This window comes from Nicotiana sylvestris, chromosome 7, assembly GCF_000393655.2.
Source record: "Nicotiana sylvestris chromosome 7, ASM39365v2, whole genome shotgun sequence".
In the NCBI taxonomy this organism is placed as follows: domain Eukaryota; kingdom Viridiplantae; phylum Streptophyta; class Magnoliopsida; order Solanales; family Solanaceae; genus Nicotiana; species Nicotiana sylvestris.
In genome coordinates this window covers 139,102,947-139,122,404 of record NC_091063.1, presented here as the reverse complement: position 1 = coordinate 139,122,404, position 19,458 = coordinate 139,102,947, and the positions used below count along the sequence as shown (strand labels likewise).

The 19,458-nt window shown below is 36.0% G+C and overlaps 2 protein-coding genes across 2 annotated transcripts; both read right to left on the bottom strand.

Annotated features, from left to right (window-relative positions):
- Positions 1-11,038: 11,038 nt before the first annotated feature.
- LOC138873844 (secreted RxLR effector protein 161-like) lies at positions 11,039-11,653 on the bottom strand. Its single transcript, XM_070152327.1, has one exon. The coding sequence runs from the start codon at positions 11,651-11,653 to the stop codon at positions 11,039-11,041; it is 615 nt and encodes a 204-aa protein (XP_070008428.1).
- Positions 11,654-16,215: 4,562 nt separating this feature from the next.
- Positions 16,216-18,583, bottom strand: LOC104249763 (chlorophyll a-b binding protein CP29.1, chloroplastic-like). The gene is made up of 2 exons (XM_009806248.2): positions 17,972-18,583; positions 16,216-16,749 (listed from the first exon to the last, which is right to left on the bottom strand). Exons 1-2 carry the CDS (start codon positions 18,458-18,460, stop codon positions 16,384-16,386), a joined length of 855 nt encoding a protein of 284 aa, XP_009804550.1. The 5' UTR covers positions 18,461-18,583; the 3' UTR covers positions 16,216-16,383.
- Positions 18,584-19,458: the final 875 nt, after the last annotated feature.

Below are 19,458 nucleotides of genomic sequence, written 5' to 3'. Positions count from 1 at the left end.
GGAGAGTAGTTGTGGATTTGGTATGAGGGGATCCTGGGGGTTGCGGGGTGTTATATTAGGGTTGAACGGAGGCGCCGCCGCCACCGGACGGTGGTGGAAAAGGGGGAAGCTCCGTTAGGGTTAGACTTGGGTTCTCTGATAGGGGTGTTGGAACGATGAAATGAAGGGGGTAGGGGCATTAGGATATATATATATATATATATAGGGACGTTAGGACATATATATATCAAGTAAGGGCTCAGTTCCCAGCCGTCTGATCATATGGGATCAACGGCTGAGATTGGACTCCAGAAAATGACGTTGTATGGTACTGGGGGTTTGGACCGGGTGAGGCATGGATTTGGGCCGGGTACTGGGGTGATTCGTTTGGGCTGGGGACAATTAAATGGGTTTTAGCCCAGATTTTCCTTTTCATTATTTCCTTCTTTTTTCCAATTCATTTTTCTTTAAAAATTCTTTTCCTTCTTTCCAAAATTAAAATTAAAACCTAAATTAAATCCTAAACCAAATTATCCTACCACATTAAATTAATTAACCCTAATAATTGCTACTACAAATAATTAAAAACCAAATTAAAGGAAAACTACCAAAATTCAAAACTAAAATTAAAAGTGCAAAATAAACTATTTTTGTGATTTTTTCCTATTTTATAAATAATTTGTCAATTAATCCTAGAAAATGTAAAATTAAATCCTAAATGAAAATGCAACATATTTTTTGTAATTTTCATTAATTAAATAAAATAAAAATACACAGACAAATGCAAACAATTACCAGAAAATGCCACGAAAATCCCCAAAATTCCAAACACTTAAAGAAATTATTTTGTTTTGAATTTATGGGAGTAATTCATATAGGGCAAAAATCACGTGCTCACATCGGCCACTATGGGCAAAATCATCATCGTGTACCGGCTGATCAGGTGGTGGTGTGTATATAACGCCATAACCTTTACCATATCCCATATACATATATATACATACATATATACGCGTATATAATGCCGTTTGAATCATATTTCAGCCATTATGGGCAACATCATCATCATATACCAGCTGATCAGGTGGTGGTGCGTATATAATGCCGTAACCTTTTTCCATATCCCATATACATATATTTACATATATACGCGTATATAACCCCATCTGGTCATGGGTCAATGCACATGAATGCAATGCATGAAAAGTACGTTAATAAAATCTTTCAGAATTTCATAAGACCATTTTGTCTTTGAGCAATATCATAAAGTAAACTCTTTTCAACTTTCGTATTTTTCTGAGACCCATGAATAGATGATAGAATATTATGACACATGGAAATTCAAGAACATAGATATCTCTAATACTTCTATGAATAGAGTCGTTTATGGAATTTGTGCATTTGCACGTTTCGTTCGTATCCGGGGTACAATCCTTCCAACACACGACTATTGCGACAAAACTCATGACGACAAAATCGGGGTACGGAAAAATCCGTTGTCTACTTTGCATGAATATCTGTTACCTCTCTCTTGAATTAGAAAGGTTAATTTTTATGAAATCTTTATGAATCTTGAATGCTCTTACGTTATGACTAAAGATTTTTAGTCTTCAAGGCTTTTATCTTGAAGTTCCACGTTATTACTAAGTGACTTCATCTTGAAAAATTAATCTTTAATTCTTAATGTTATGCCACCTTTCCCTCAAACATATGAGTCATATTTACTTAGAAATAGTGGCTGCTACGTGGGGTGGGGTGGGAAGTATTAATAATGATCCACACTTATTAAGTACTTAGGTAATGTCCTGTTACCCGGTAATTAACCAATTACCCGTAAAATTAAAAAATTTCTAAAATTACTTAAAATACTACTCATTTTTCACATACCTTATACACCTTTCTATCATGGCCATGTAGTACCTTGTATGGCACTAGTCCAATAAATACCGGGTATTTTAGCTCGGACCGTATTTTATCCCAAAATGTCAAACTTTGACAAAATTCGTTTTCTTAGACTTGCTCCCCCTTTCACCTTCATGAATTTACTAATCACTTGTGAAATAACATAATCCTTATAATCCCCAAATAATCTTTTCCTTGGACTGATGTCAATTACCTTACGACAAATTTAACGTAAAATACTGTAGGGTGAAACATAGTCGTAACTTATTACTGCAAAGCATAACATCACCGTAATATAATACTGCAGGATGTAATATTAACGTAATATTGCGAGGCGTAACATAAAAATAATGGGGAAACAAGATTATTAATTAAAAACGAGTACAAGAAGCTTACCTCAATAATACCCTCGAAAACCCTTTCCGAAATCGCCTAAGTCCGAGTTCAAAATGTTGAAATGAGACTAAAATCGCGAACCCTTGCTTTTAAACATTCTACCCAGGCCTTTTGCACCTGCGACCACTTATCCACACCTGCAGAACCGCTTCTACGGTAAAATTTTTGCTTCTGCGGAATCCACTTAACTAGTTGACTCCGCTTCTGCAAGAATTGGACTGCATTTGCGCACATCGTGGTTGCAAAAATTCCATCGCACCTGCGGATCTTGCCCGCACCTTCTGCCCGCTTCTGCGACCACGCAGGTGCGGGAAAATCTTCACACCTGTGACCTCTGCGCAACTCTCCCTTGGTCACTTCTGCGGCTCTTGCCCCGGTTCTGCGGGCTCACACATGTGGTTTCCACTCCGTAGATGCGGTTACACCAGTAGCAACAACACTTCAGGTGCTTCACCAATTCAAAACCAAGCCCGCTAATCACTCGAAATCAACCCGAGGCTCCGGGACCTCAACCAAATATACCAATAAGTCTTAAACCTCGATACGAACTTAGTCTAACCCTCAAATTACCTCAAACAACATTAAAAAAATGAATTACACATGCATTCAAGCCTAACGAACTTTGAAGTTTTCAAATTCCACAAACGACGCCGACCTATCAAATCACGCCCGATTGACCTAAAATTTTGCACACAAGTCATAAATGACACCACAAACCTACTCCAACTTTCGGAAATCTAATCCGACCCCGATATCAAAAAGGCCATCCTCGGTCAAACTTTTCAAAATTCAAACTTTCGCCAATTCAAGTATAATTCTACTATGGACCTCCAAATCACAATCCGGACACGTTCCTAAGTCCAAAATCACCTGAGAGAGCTAACAGAACCATCAGAATTCAAATATGAGGTCGTTTATACATAAGTCGACATCCGGTCAACTTTCCAACTTAAGCTTTCAATTAGGAGACTAAATGTCTCAATTCACTCTGAAATCTCTCCGGACCCTAACGAACCAACCCGGTAAGTCATATAACAGTTGTAGAATACTAAAGGAACAGTAAATGGAGGAATAGAGCTACAACTCTCAAAATGACCGGTCGGGTCGTTACATGAAGTAACCTCCAGGTCGTAGGAATTGAAGATTCGAACCCTAATCTATCATAAAAATTTGAATTCGAATTTGAGTTTTCAAAAATCATTATTTGTTTGGATTGGGTGTTGTTGCAAACAACTGGGAATATTGTTTGGAGTTTATATCTCAATTTTGAGGGTATTTGGTGAAGATTTGACTTGGTTTTGGCTGAATTTCAGATTGAAACTCGAAGAAAAAGAAGAACACATGACATACAATATACTTACGGAATTATAGTAAAGTTGTAGTATAATTGTATGTAAATTGTATTATGTTGTAGTCATATATATATTTGAATAATGTATGAAAGTTAAAAAATAGTTGTATAATGTATGAATCATCATATAAATTTGTATTTAAGTTATCAATACTATCTTTTTACATAAAGTTATTGATAGTCCAAAGATTTTACGAGGTTAATAACTATCATGCGGGGCATTAAAGTAATCTACTTCACTTGATTGGTTAAATTACCCAATGCACTAATCTATCACAAATTAACGAAACCTATTTAAATCAACACTAAAATGAATACATCGTACTTACAATAAATATTATACAATATACAACAACATACAAATTTAAAAATAAATTTTGTACAAATTTAATACAAATTGATATATCTACAATAACATACACATTAAAAAAATCATACAACTATATACACTTTTTTACAATTTATCTACAATTTTTATATATTATTTTTACCCAGTTAAAATACATCTACAACATCATACAACTTAAATACAATTTTTATAAAATTTTATACAACATATCTTTTGTATATTTTGTATCTGATTTATATATATATATTGCATGTGGTGTGTGTTTCTTCCTCTCTAAAATTTCAATCAAAACTTTCTCTCTTAATACAATTTTGATACATATCAATAATTTTATATAAAAAGATAGTATTGATAACTTAAATACAAATTATACAACGATTCATACATTATACAACTATTTCAACTTTCATACAACATTTAAATATATATATATAACTACAACAGAATATAATTTACATACAATTATACTACAACTTTACTATAATTTTATAAGTATATTGTATGTCATGTATTTTTCTTCTTCGAGTTTCAATCTGAAATTCAGCCAAAATTAAGTCTAATCTTCACCAAACACCCTCAAAATTGAGATATAAACGCCAATAATATTTCCAATTATTTGCAACAACATCCAGTCCAAACAAATAATAATTTTTGAAAACCCAAACTTGAATTCAAAGCTTCAAAAATTTTTAATGGCTATCAATAGTGGAGAGTCAAACACCTTCAAAATTTATTGATTGACATTTTAATTTGAACATCAATTGTGCAACATGAAAGAAAATTTCTAAGTTAAAACTCTATAGTAAAACAATTGAAATCCATTGATGAATTCCACTAAAAATATATACAACATGAAAGGATAAAAAATAGAGAACATCAGAGGAAGGAAGAAGAATTGGGAAAAGAAGAGAGAGAGAGAGAGCAAGAGGGAGAGAGAATAAGGATACGAAATAATTGATTTCTTATTCAATTCCTAATATAAAGGGATACTCATTTAATTCCTAAAATGTATATAATTGGTAAATTATATATGTCTATGTAATTAAATTAAAGCTTGAATAGGGAGGATAATAAAATTTTAAATAGTGTATAGGAATGTAAAAATCACTTCAACTTTCGATACTTTGGTAAACTGAAATATCGAAATATTTCACTAAGTCCAACCCAATTTCCCGACCCAAAGTTCAATTGTCCAACCCCTAAAGCCAGTGAGCCTAACCCAACGACCTAGTCCAATCTTCTACTTTTGACTTGCAATCAGATATGTATACCAAGATTACACAATCCAACTTGGTGGAATATGTTGATATCTTCGTGTATTTGATTCTGGAACTAAATAAAACTTAAAAAGTTCTTCTTTTTATTGTTGTGTTATAGTAACTTTGGTCAAGCTTCTTCAAGGCTAAAAGCACCATTTTTTTATTTCTTTTTTTCTCAAAGTTAAAGTGTTTGGCCAAGTTTTTAGAAAAAAAAAAAACGCTTTTGAGTAGAAGCAGAAGTAGTTTTGGGGAATCAGAAAAAATAGTTTCTTCTCAAAAATAATTTTTTGCAAAGTATTTTTGAGAAAAAAAATACTTAGAAGCACTTTTTAAAAGCTTGGTCACACACTAATTGCTGCTCAGAAGTAGTTTAAGTAATTAGTTAAATACAAGCTATTTCTCATCAAAAGTACTTTTGAAAGAAAGCACCTCCGAAAATAAACTGATTTAGCTTGGCAAAACAGGCTATTGGATTCTCTGGTTCATCTGTCCTTTTTTGCTTTATTGGACTATAGGTAGAACATAAATTTTGCCAAATTTGATTTTTCAAGGCTATAGCTTTTTCAGGCTAGAAGGAGCGATTAGTGATTATCATAATTTGGATCAAGTACAGTACTAATATGAGGCATTTAAAGGCAAATTGAGTGCAATGGATGAACGTGATAGTCCTTCGAATCTGTTGTTGACAAACCTGTTTGATTATCTCATGGATTTAGATTATATGGATGGACTATTGTTAGAATGTATCTGTACCAAAATCGTACCGAACAAAATTAAGAAATATCGAACCGTACCAAACTATTTTGGTACGGTATTTAGTATGCACAATTGATATACCGAATACAGAAGTACCTAATCAAATGTCTTAAATACCGTACCGAAGTACCGAACGTTCACCCCTACTTGTTATCGTAATTATCTCTTAATCAAAGCAGTAATTTTCTAGAATTATTTTCTTGAACTAACTCTAGCTAGCTTGTCAAACTACTCACAAAGATCGCTTCAAAGTGTTATTATCTCTAAACCAACTTTTAAACTTAGGCAATTAATCTCTTAATTACTTCTAAATGACGTTGTTCAACAACAACCTAATCAAGTATTTTTTTCTCAAGCAATATAAGATAAATAGGCAAAATTAATTGATATGCATTCAATTAATAACAAGCAAAATGTAGTTCAACAAATAGATAATAAAATAGCTCAAATATCTACGGCCAATGATTCATCCAACATTTGACTCCATCAAAGCTGTAGATAAGAAGTATAGCTCCTTATAAGTTTACACAAAAATACAAGGCGTAATACATACGGAGACACTTAAAGTTGGCATGATCTTTCATTTAGACACCTGAACTTAAGAGAGTTCCTATTGAGCACGTATGTTACATGAACTTTGTTCCAATTAAACACTTCTTGCTGAGTTGACACATAAAGTGAGTTTCACCCAATATGGGCGCGTGAAAAGCCCAAAAAACAGATTTTTTTTGTTTTTTCATTTCCTTCTTCTTGTTTATGTCCACCACCATTTCTACCATTGCCTCCTCCACTTTCCGTCATCTTCTCCAACTCAAATTGCTATTCTTCTTTCGAATCCCATACCAGATTCAAATTCAGCCGAAAACGAAAAGGTGAGTATTTGTGATTGGAAGAAAACAAAAAGGATAAAGCGAAGAAGAAGAAGCCTAACCCAGCTGCGAGAACTGAAATTAATTATGTCAAGAAATTTGGATAATGAAGAAGGTAAACAAAAATTTTCCTTTCTAAACCTAGCTCATTTCCTTCTCGTCACTCTTTCTTTGTCTGTTCACTATTTATGCGTGTGTGTGTGGCTGTTTCTGGGCAGCAGAGAGTGGTGGTTTGCGGCGAGCTCTGGTGGCGGGGATGGCGACAATGAGGCTGAAGAAGGCGGTGCGGCTGCTAGGGTTTGTCAGCGGAGAGATTCAGTCGCTGGTGTTGTGTGTGTTAGGTTTGAGCGGCGGAAAGAGGTGGAGATGTAGTGGTCGTTTGTGGGTGGGCGCTGACTGGTATTTTAGGGATAGAGAAGAAGGGTCTTTTAGGGGTGGTTCAAGTTCAAGAAGAAGGGGAGCCAACTTTGTTTGCAGATGAAGATGGAAAGGAAGGGGGGTGGGGGTCGTTGGGGAAGATGACGGAGGGGAGGGGTGGGTTGGTAATATGTTTAGATGTTTGTTTAGGGTTAGTTATTTGTATTTTAGTGAAAATAACATTATATAGCTGAGGTGAACAGTGAGGTGGACAAATAAAATGATGTGACACGATTTATAATGGTTACTTTTGTCACGTAGACGGAGATTGCAGAACACGCGCTTGGTTAATTAATAAGTCAGCAAAAAATGTGTCTTATTGGTATGAGAATTGCCTAGGAAACGTGTCTAGTTGGAAAGAGGTCTAGTTTAAGTGTCTAAGTGAAAGATCGTGCCAACTTTAGATGTCTCCGTATATATTACGCCAAAATACAATACTACAATTCATAAACCAACAAGAAAAGAATATAAGAAAAAGGAAATTATGTGTTTTACATCATACACATGTAAAACACATAAAAGCCTATAATAGACAGTTAACCATGCAAACTACATCACCTAAATACAAAATATGAGACGAATTCATGCTAAATAACTTTAATTCTAACCGAATAAATAGCACCATTAATTAGAGTGATATTGATACAATTACTGATTTTTTTCTATGATGGTGATAAGATTAATATGGCCAAAATTTATGTTGATTCGTCTAAGGTACTGAATGTGACTGTAACTATAATGTAAACATATTTGGAAGTTTAGGAACATTTTAGTGTTTTAATAATGAAGTAACTGAACCTCTAGAAATTATGGCAAAAGCATTGGTTAAGTATGATTAGTTGACTAATTTATTGAGTAGTCGACTAGATATGATAATTCAACAATTATAGTAAAAGAAAGTAAATTACAGAAAGTAAACGCAAGAATTAAAGACACCAGAATTTTATACTAGTTCGGATTCAATGTGAATCCTAGTCCAGTCCCCTTGGGTTGCAAGGGAGTTCTATTTTAGTAAATGTGTTTCTCCGAGTACAGTTGTAGTGAATTTGCACAGTTTCTCTAGCACTTGTTTTTGATACAATGCCTCACCAGTGTTATGCTCTCTTTCTTTCCCTCACTTGTTACACAACAATCTTAGTGAACTACAATGTTTGTTTGCAGTAGAATAAAGAGAGTGATTTTAGTTCGATCAAAGTATGTCAGACTAGGGTTTAAGGTGGAATATAAATACTTTGATGGATGGTAGAGGCTTAACAACCCAAGAGATTTGATCCTTGGAAAGAAATTGATTCTTTCCAAGAATAAGATAGTAAGCCGTTGTTTCTCCTTAATTTCCTTCCTTCAGCAGAGATACGAGTGAAGACTTGCTCCTTGATTGTTTGTCTTTCCAAACTTAGTCGCGTACCAATCTTCTCATAACTTTCGATCTTCCGGGATGTTGTCCCTGATTTGTGCCTTACTTAAGGCTTGCTTGATTCTCTCCAACGTTGCTCTTTGCTGATTGATTTGCTGATTGGTTCCATCCAGATTTGCAAGTCCTTTCCTTAGTTGTCTAGATTTGCTGATTGTATGGTAATCTTTGCTAATTGATTTCTTCCCTTATTCATCATAATTGACTCCAGCATTCTTGTGGTATCTTCTTGACTTCTTGTAATTGATTTTCTGCACATGTATATTATTTGCATCATTAAAACTGGATCTAGCAATCTCCTCCTTTTTGATGATGACAAAATAATATAGTAATAAAAAGAAGTAAACACCGGTCAACTTCCCTGTGTTTTACTCCCCCTCAATGTATGCAGTTGACTTGACTGGTCCATGATACTCCCCCTCAATAGATGCAGTCGACTAGACTGTGACCAAGTCGACTTTTCCGCTGTGCCTGTAAAAATACATATGCTACCGGGACAATATAGATTTTCTCTCTTTTTTGTCATCAGCAAAGAGGGAATAAGACGAGAACTAAAGAGATAGCATTAAAACTAAGGAGGGAAAGTGAATATCCAACGGCTGGGAAGACAGCCCACAAAAGCAGCTCAACAAAAAAAATAAAAGTCATCCAAAGGCTGAAAACACAGCCCAAAACCAACAGAAAATAAATTGTCTTAAAACAACCACACTAGCGGCGCAGGAAATAGGTAAGGGTATTGCAGATGACCTCCTTTAGCTGTTCGAAGCTTGCATTCGCAGAGACGCTCACACCATCCAACCTGTCATGAATCTCCCTGAAAGCTTTGACAGCATTCTCCCTCACTCTAAGAACAACAACTCTAATTTTGGACACGTTAGACCCTATTTCTTTGGAAATAGCATGAATGACACCAACAGTAGACTGAGTAGCTGTGAGAAGGGTTCTTGATTTTAGAGAGTTGAGAGTTAATAGCACGAAGCTTTTCACTAAGCTCAGAACTGTCAAGATTAAGTGGAGGAACAGAGGGTGAAGGTTTGGGTTCTACAGGGGCCTGCTTTGCTTCACTCTCGCTCTTCTTAACCCAGGAGCCCTTGATATTTACATACCCTATACTAGCAAACGCTCTAGAATTGTAGGACTTGGAGACAATGATGAAAGGATAGTTGGACAGGGAAATTTGATGGGCTTCCAGAATATGAGTGATTGTCATGCCATAGGGTAGACTAGTGGGATCTTGATCACTCTTGATCATGAAATTGATAACCCAGGAGGAAAACTTGATTTTGAGTTTGGTTACAAGGCAATAGACAAAGAATGTGTCTATTTGAGAGAAGGTTGAAAAGGAGCCAGTACGGGGAAGCAAAGTGGTTGCCACAATGTGGGCCAGAACCCGAGTTTCGAAACTGACATCACTGGGACCTAGTTGGTTTGGAAGGGATTCAGAGGGACACTCAGCAATACACTATTTGGCTTGGTCAAAAGTAATTTCGAAGTCACCAGGCCAGATGTTTTTAAACAAAGTAGGAAAACCAGAACAACGACACTGAAAAAGTGAGTCAAACAGGGCACAATCAAGAATAATGCGCTTACCTAGCACTAGAGATTCCAACCTATCAGGTTTACTAGAACGAAAATTTGCATAAAACATTTTGACCAGGAGTTTATATACCTTAGGCGGAGGAATAGAGAAGAACTTTTCCCACCCTTGATAAGAGAAAAGTTCTTTGACCTTACAGTTAAGGGCTTCTATGTCATCAAGATCGACAACTCGTCCATGAGCAATGGACTTGTCTTTTAGAGCAATAAAAAGAACCCTATTTGGGGAATCCCAGAAATTTAGGTTAGATTCAAGAGAGGTATAGAAATCAACCTTTGATTTCTTTGGAGTGGACGAAATAGTGGGTTCTTCCATGGGTCGCTTGCCTAAAGCCTTTTCTCCTAGAAGTTGTGAGTATTCAGAAAAATCTCCTTGAGATGAGGCGAAGCCTTCAGAGTGATCAGACCCTAGGTCTACTTGTTCAGGGGGCACAAAAGGGGTTTTTGCTTTGGAACGGGTGCTCTTTCTGGTGGAAGCAGAGGGATTTTTGGAGTATTTCGCCATTGTAGAGAAGAAGCTTTGATTGAAACTTTTGGAGAAGAGATGGAGATGAGAGTGATTGAATGGGTTTTCTGTCTTAAGAAGAGAGTTTTGACGGTTGAGTACAGGAAAGAAAAAGGATGATTGGCTTTCCATCTTCGAACTGCGAACTGATGTGAAAGAAGTGAAAAGAGAGGGAAAAAAACGGAGGCGTAATTAAAGCATGGGAAAAGGACAACTATAGCAAATAAAATTAATTGAGCACATAGGTCCTAAGAGTTATTAGAAGTGCAAATAATACCAAGTAAATTTCTTAAAGTATAAAATCTCTCTTCTAATAAAGGCTTAGTAAAAATATCAGCTAGTTGAGCAGAAGTTCCAACAAAAGATATTTCTATGTCTCTCTTAAGAACATGATCTCTAATGAAATGATGCTTAATATCTATATGCTTTGCTCTAGAATGATGCACATGATTTTTCGAAAGACAAATAGCACTAGAATTGTCACAAAAAATTTGTATAGGCTTAAACGAAAGTTCATAGTCACCCAATTGATGAGGCATCCATAGTAGTTGTGCGCAACATTCTTCAATAGCAATGTATTCAGCTTTCGTAGTGGACAATGCGACGGATGCTTGCTTTTTACTATTCCAGGATATTAATGCCTTTCCTAGTAATTGACATGTACTGCTTGTGCTTTTTCTATCCTCTTTATCACCTGCAAGGTCAGCATCTGAAAAACCTTCTAATTTAAAAGAGTTAGAGCGAGGATACCATAATCCATGAGATACAGTTCCAATGAGATATCGAATGATTCTCTTTACAACAGTCAAATGTGACTCCTTGGGAGCTGACTGAAACTTGGCACATTTACATACACTGAACATGATGTCTGGTTGACTTTCTATCAGATACAGTAGTGATCCAATAATTCCAAGATATTTGGTTTCATCAACAGGAATGCCCTATTCATCTTTGTCTAGATTCGTAGAGGGGCTCATTGGAGTGCCAATTGATTTTGCATTGCTCATACCAAGTTTTTGAATCAGCTCTTTTGTGTATTTGGTCTGACATATGAAGGTTCCTTCTTCAAATTGTTGAATTTGTTGCCCAAGGAAGAATGTGAGCTCACCCATCATACTCATTTCAAATTCGCTTTGCATAAGATTTGAAAATTCCTTGCACATAAAAGGGTTAGCACTACCAAATATAATGTCATCAACATAAATTTGAATAATGAGGTTACCTTCTGATGATCGTTTAATAAACAGGGTAGTATCAATTTTACCTCTTATAAAGCCGTGATCAACAAGAAAGGTACTTAGCCTATCATACCAGGCACATGGAGCTTATTTCAATCCATACAGTGCTTTAGTGAGCTTGTATACATGTTATGGGAATTTTGAATCTTCAAAGCCTAGAGGTTGTTTCACAAATACTTCTTCATCGATGAATCCATTTAAAAAAGTGCTTTTAACATCCATTTGGAACAACCTGAAACCTTTAAAAGATGCGTATGCCAGAAGAATTCGTATAGATCCCAAACGAGCTACTGGGGCGAAAGTTTCATCATAGTCGACTCCTTCCTGTTGTGAGTAGGCCTGAGCAACTAGTCCGGCTTTATTTCTTATGACCTTTCCATCTTCGTTCAATTTGTTCCTAAACACCCACTTTGTTCCGTTTACAGACACATTATCAGGTTTGGGTATTAGTTTCCACATTTGATTCTTGCTGAACTAATCTAACTCCTCTTGCATGGCTTGCACATTATCAGGGCAGCTTGACATTACTGGGTGCGACTGAGTCAACTGGTGAAAATAGCAGTAATATGCCAGATCCACAAATCAAGTCGACTACAAATACAACCGACCACATAGAAACGAAGGAATGAAAACCAGGGCAGCTCTCAATCTACAAATACAGTTCTTGCTGAACTAATCTAACTCCTCTAACTCCTCTTCAGTAATGTCACAATTGTTATTAAAAGGAATTGTTCCAGTACCAACTATTTTGCCCTTTGAATCGTCCCCAAATTTAACACTTCCTCTATCGAATTTTGTAACTTCTTTGAACAGGTTTTTGTCACCTGTCATATGACTAGAACACGCACTGTCTAGATACCATTTTACTTTGCGGCTTACTCTGTGGTGTTCCTGCAAGACAAGATGATTACTTTCTTTTAGGTACCCAAGCTTGCTTGGGTCCTGGAGGGTTAGTGTTACTAGGTTCAGAACTTTTTGGTTTCCAAACCTATCCTGACATATTTGATTTACGAAAATGACAAAAGGAATATTTATGCCCACTTTTATTACAGTAATGACACTTAACATCAGACCCGCTTATAGGTCTTTCATAGGTATTGGAACTAGTCGACCTGGTTCTAGCAGGTTCTTTTCCAGTTGACTTGTAAGTCGTCTGGTTTGACCTAACAGAACTGTGACTGCTAGATTTGCGCATGCTGTTGAGCTGCATTTGCAAATCCTCAAACTCTTCTTAAAGTACTTCCTTTTCGATTTCACATACTTCATGTTTGAGTTTCCAGTCTTTAACCTCCCTAGTGAGTCTCTTAAGTTCATTCATCATTTTTGAGACTCTTTCAATGTTGAATCAAGGATATCTTGCAATTCATTATATTTTTCACAGTCATAAGATCTTACCTCACTAGTTTCACCTCGTGCCATGAAACAGTTTTCATTCTCGTCATCTGAAACATCTTCATCTGTCCAACATCCTAAAGTTTTTTTCATTTCATTTTCTAGAATTGTCATGAAGCAGATATTTGTTATTTCTTCATGGTCAGAGTCATCCTCATCGCTCCAGCTTCCGAAGGTTTTGTTCTTGTTGAAGCCTCTAGAGATCTTCCTCTTTAGTTCTAGGCATTCAGCTTGAATATGCCCAAATTTTCCACATTCGTAGCATTTTCCATCATTCTTATCCTGTTCGTTGTATTGCCTGGATCGTCTTGGTGGAAATCTTTCTTTCTTTGTGTTCCTGTATCTTCTCATTAGCCCATCCATATTTCTAGACATCATAGCAATATCTTCTTGCAGAGCTTCAGGATCATCAATTTCATTTTCAACCATTTCAGTAGAGGTTTGAATGCAACTATTTTCATTTTCTCCTCTTGATTTGTCTTTTTGAGATGCGTCCTTTCAAAGGCAATTAGTTCTCCTCGTAGTTCATCATAGGACAATTTGTTTAGGTCTTGAGATTCCAGTGTGACTACTTTGGTCTGCCAAGTGGTTGGCAGACTTCTGAGAATTTTTCTGACTTGATCACCACTGGTGTAGGGCTTGCCAAACGCCTTTAAATCGCTAATTATTTTGCTAAACCTGACAAACATCTCTTCAATGTATTCTCCTTCTTTCATTGAGAAAAGTTCGTAATCATGAACCAACATATTGATATGTGTTTCCTTTACTTTGCTGGTTCCCTCATAGGTGACCTTAAGTTTGTCCTACATCTCTTTGGTCGTGTCACAACTTGATATTTTCTCGTATTCTTCACCACTTATAGCGTTATGAAGCAAATATCTCGCCTTGTTGTTCACTTGTACTACTTCCAGTTGCTCCTTTGAGTATGAATCTATATCTTTAGGGTCAGCAAGTGGTGGAGTGCTAGCTAGTAGGGGATAATTTCCCTTTTTGATGACTCTCCAGACTTTGACATCGTAAGCTTTAACAAAGATTTTCATTCTTACTTTTCAGTGAGAGAAATGTTGTCCATTGAAGTATGGTGGTCTAACTTGTGAAGTTCCTTCCTGAAAAAGAGCTCCTATGATAACCTGATTTGCCATGATCTTTTCTCACAAGCTGTTAAGCAAAAGTAAAATGTGAGACTAGCTCTGATACCAATTGAAAGTACAGGGGGGGGGGTGAATTGTAAATATTTAAACTTAATCACTTATTAGTTGACTAATTTATTGAGTAGTCGACTAGATATGATAATTCAATAGATATAGTAAAAGAAAGTAAATTGCAGAAAGTAAATGCAGGAATTAAAGACACCAAGATTTTATACTGGTTCGGATTCAATGTGAATCCTAGTCCAGTCCCCTTGGGTTGCAAGTGAGTTCTCTTTTAGTAAATATGTTTCTCCGAGTACAGTTGTAGTGAATTTGCACACAGTTTGTCTAGCACTCGTTTTTTATACAATGCCTCACCAGTGTTATGCTCTCTTTCTTTCCCTGACTTGTTACACAACAGATCTTAGTGAACTACAATGTTTGTTTGCAGTAGAATAAAGAGAGTGATTTTGGTTCGATCAAAGTATGTCAGACTAGGGTTTAAGGCGGGATATAAATACTTTGATGGATGGTAGAGGCTTGACAACCCAAGAGATTTGATCCTTGGAAAGAAATTGATTCTTTCCAAGAATAAGATAGTAAGCCGTTGCTTCTCCTTAATTTCCTTCCTTCAGCAGAGATACGAGTGAAGACTTGCTCCTTGATTGTTTGTCTTTCCAAACTTAATCGCGTACCAATCTTCTCATAACTTTCGATCTTCCGGGATACTGCCCCTGAAATGTGCCTTAACTTAAGGCTTGCTTGATTCTCTCCAACGTTGCTCTTTGCCGATTGATTTGCTGATTGGATTCCGTCCAGATTTGCGAGTCCTTTCCTTAGTTGTCCAGATTTACTAATTGTATGATAATCTTTGCTAATTGATTTCTTCCCTTATTCATCATGATTGACTCCAGCATTCTTGTGGTATCTTCTTGACTTCTTGTAATTGATTTCCTGCACATGTATATTATTTGTATCACTAAAACTGGATCTAGCATGCTTGTGAACTTATTGAATGGTAATTTACAAGATAATTATGAGTCTTCACCTATTGTGCCCGAATCTGATGCAGGACTACATGTTGAAACGAAATGGGCAAGCTTTGGTTTGGTTGTTATGCACAACAAGGGTACTTTGCTTCTTACCCATAAATTTCAAAATCAGTTCGTTGGGAAGACCATAATTGCTGAAGCGTTTACTATTAGGAAAGCTATATATATATATATATATATATATTCTCTGACACGAAAGTTTAGTATACATGTTTACGCAAAATGTGAAAGCTTCTTGGGATATGGATGTGACTTGTGAAGATGTTTGAAACATGTCCTTGTACTTAGATGGTATTGCTTTTATATGAAATTCTCCGTTTCTTTAATATTTGATTTCTCTTGGGAAATTGTGTTTCTCAAGTTGGGATGCAAGTTCAACTGATTTTTAGCATCAAAATACCACATCAACTTTGTTATCACCTTCACCCCTAATCCTAATTATCAAGGAATCTAGTCATCGAAATACAAAAGGCTAAAGTCCACCCTCTTTTATGCATATTTTGTTAATCAATCTCTTAGATTTACTATTGTAGAACCCTATGGCATTCATATATCATTTCCTTATGCAACATAAGGATGAAAAAAAGAATAAGAAAATTTGCGATATCAACACTGAAGAACATGACAAACTTAGATTAACAATAGCGTTTGATATTTCCTTCTCCTTAGAGTGTCAAATGTTACAATTTTTACAAGATGCAGATGAATATAATAATATAATATACGTAAAACCATCCTCTCAACTAGATAGAGCTGAAAAACAAGGTGCGTTGGGCTGGGCTTAAGAGAAGAAGCCGAATGTGTCGAAAATGGTAGTGTGAAGTGGGTCACTCAAGTGGGTAGCCCAGTTGTTAAGTGGGCCTTTTCCAGTAGCAGCAGCTTGGACAGCAAAGCCCAAGAAGGCAACCATAGCAAGACGAGCATGCTTGATCTCAGCAAGTTGAAGTGTGGCTTTTTTCTCCGGGTCAGCAGCAAGGCCCAATGGGTCGAAGAATGATCCACCAGGGTAAAGCCTCTTTTCCGGGTCAAGCTCAGCGTTTCTTTGGAATTCAATGTATCCAATAACAAGGACCTCAATCCAGATCAATGTTGTAATGGAGAATGGGAGTGGTTGCCCCAAGTAGGATGATCCCTCAACCAGCTCAACCTATGCAAGTCCAAGAAAGAGTTAAATGAGTTAGAAATGGCAAGTGCAACACAATCACAAGTTAAACAATACTCTACTGATAAGTCTTATTAAATTTGAGATGGGTTTATCCCTGTTTGGTTAGGATAAAATTATGGTATAATTAATCTCGGGATTAGTTATCCCGAGATTGTAGTGTTTTTTTATCATGTGATAACTTGTTTCCCAACCAAACAACCCCATAATGTAAATACTTTAATCCTATTTACCTTCTAGGTGCAGCAAGGTGACAAATTAAATATTCCTTTCAGGAAAAACTCATCCATACTCGATGAACTTCTATCATTTAATCATAGTTGTAATATAAATTTTGACCTCATTAAATTACTTAACCAACTATATGGTTTAAACGACGAGTGCAGTTAAATGTATATCGCTCCTCAACTACACTATGCAATTTCTAGCCTAAACTGTCCATAAAACATCGAAATTTTCCACTTTAGGTTTGGTCGTGCGTAAAATCAAGTGATTAGAAACTTTGTTTTCATACTTTCTTGATCTATTTTTTCTATTTATCTCAAGCTCGATCACGAGCATATTGCTTTTTTTTTTTTCCACCAAAGTTTCTAATAAATATTGATGATGTTTAAATTTTGTTCCCAATGGGATTGTAGTCCCAATCTAGCAAAATAGTAAATCCACAAATTCGAAACTAGCTAGGCAACCATGGACAATGAGGAAGGAATAATCACAAGCACCATGCACAAACCTACTGTTCAGGCATCAAAATGAAATACGGAAAGTTGAAAATAAAATGCGGATCCAAGATTTGAATTAATAGTATGTATTACAACAGAGTTATTACTCTTTAATTAAACTTTATGCAAATATAATATATATATAAATTTTTAATTAAAACTTTTCATACATATTTAATTCAAATAAGCATTTAGTGGGTATATATATATGCTTACAATTACAAATGACGTTGAGCATGAATTAACATGTAATAAGAATTATCTATTCAAAGAAAGTAATGTACCAGAACTACTACTAAATATTAAGTAGGGAAGTTAACTTATATAGCTAACAACTTAAATTTGTTTATTGTTTTATACTTTTATTACTACCAGTTAAATTTTAGCACATGTCTTATATTAATTTTTCTCACTGTCACTATAAACTAAGTTAATCTCAGGTTATAATACGTTCATGCAAAAGCAAAAGATGGTGTAGGTAGTACCTTTCCAGCGTCTTGCCATGTAATACCAGTGAGCCACTCAACAGTCAAAGCACCAAGTGTAGCCAACATAGCCCATCTCCCATGGATCAGCTCACATTCTCTGAATCTCTGCAGTCCAAACACCTCACTGTACGGCTGGAACGGTGTCGATTTCACATCAGCAAGTTCAGTCCTGGTCCCAATTACGTCACCGGCCAAATTCTTAGCCAAATTCTGGTCCAATGAATCCAAATCAAATTGCAAGTACTCAGCAGGTTTCCCCAAACCAAATGGATCGAATCCGTAATCGCCGACGAGACTCCCGTCCAGATATTCTGGTGCCTTAGCTCCTGGGTACCATAACGGTCTGTCTGGGATTTGCCTTTTTGGAGCCTTTTTAGGTGCGGCTTTTTTTCCGAATCCGAATCGGGCTTGGACTCTACCGGCACCGGAGTGAATTTCCGGCAGCCGTGTTCCGATGAATGAGGATGTGGCAGCTGCGGTAGCCATTGCCGCTAATGTGAGCTAACTAGGAGACTAGTGAAAAATTGTTGAATTGATGTGGTGGAATATGGAGCCTATACTGATTATATTGGTGAAGAAGGTACAGATTTTTGATCTGCGGAGGAAAGAATTATGACGGTTGGATGAGAGGATGGAGTGATCGGACGGTTAAAAGAGAGAAAGGCCTTATCTGATTCTTATCAAAGCTGATTTCAAGTGGTGTGTTTGAAGGACACGTAGGATTTGAAGTCTTGTGGTTGACATGTAACATTGGAGATTAGAGTTTTAGCAGAATATCTTCCAATTGTTTTCAATCTTTTGGGACCATGTAATGAAAGAAGAACGATGGGATTGGTGGGCTTATGATTTTTCATATTACTCAGATTGAATTGTCCAATACGTGGAAAAGAAAGAAAGAAAAGAAAAAAAGAAACAGTGACGAATCTTGTCATGTACTTGCCTGCTTAGTACTATGGTCTTTTAACATAACTAGTATAGTACCCGAAGAAAAAAATATAATAAATTATTAACTTAGTTGCTTAACCATCTCATATTTTTATAACTTGATCAATCGTAAAATTTAAACCATTTGATCGATTCCTCATTAATTTTTAAATCCTCATTAATATAGATTCCTCATTAATTTTTGATTTGAAAAGAGGCAAAACAATTGTAAAGTATTACTATACATCAGAATTACATATAATCAAGCAAAGAGCGTAAAGTAATGTGTGTATTTTTTTCCCCCTCTTTTAAGACATTGGATATGTCATTAAAGTTGCATTATTTGAAGGAATAAGTTTGCGTTATTCCATTATGTAATTTATCTTATCTAACGCTCTTAAGAAAAATAATAATAATTAAATGACAGGTAATGTTGCAAATCAATAAAAAACTTTCATTAATTAAATAAATTACAGGTAGTCGTAGAGACGGTTCTTCCACTCTGCTTCAAATTTAAGGACATAAACCCAAAAAGGTCCACTTGGCCACACCTCGTGATA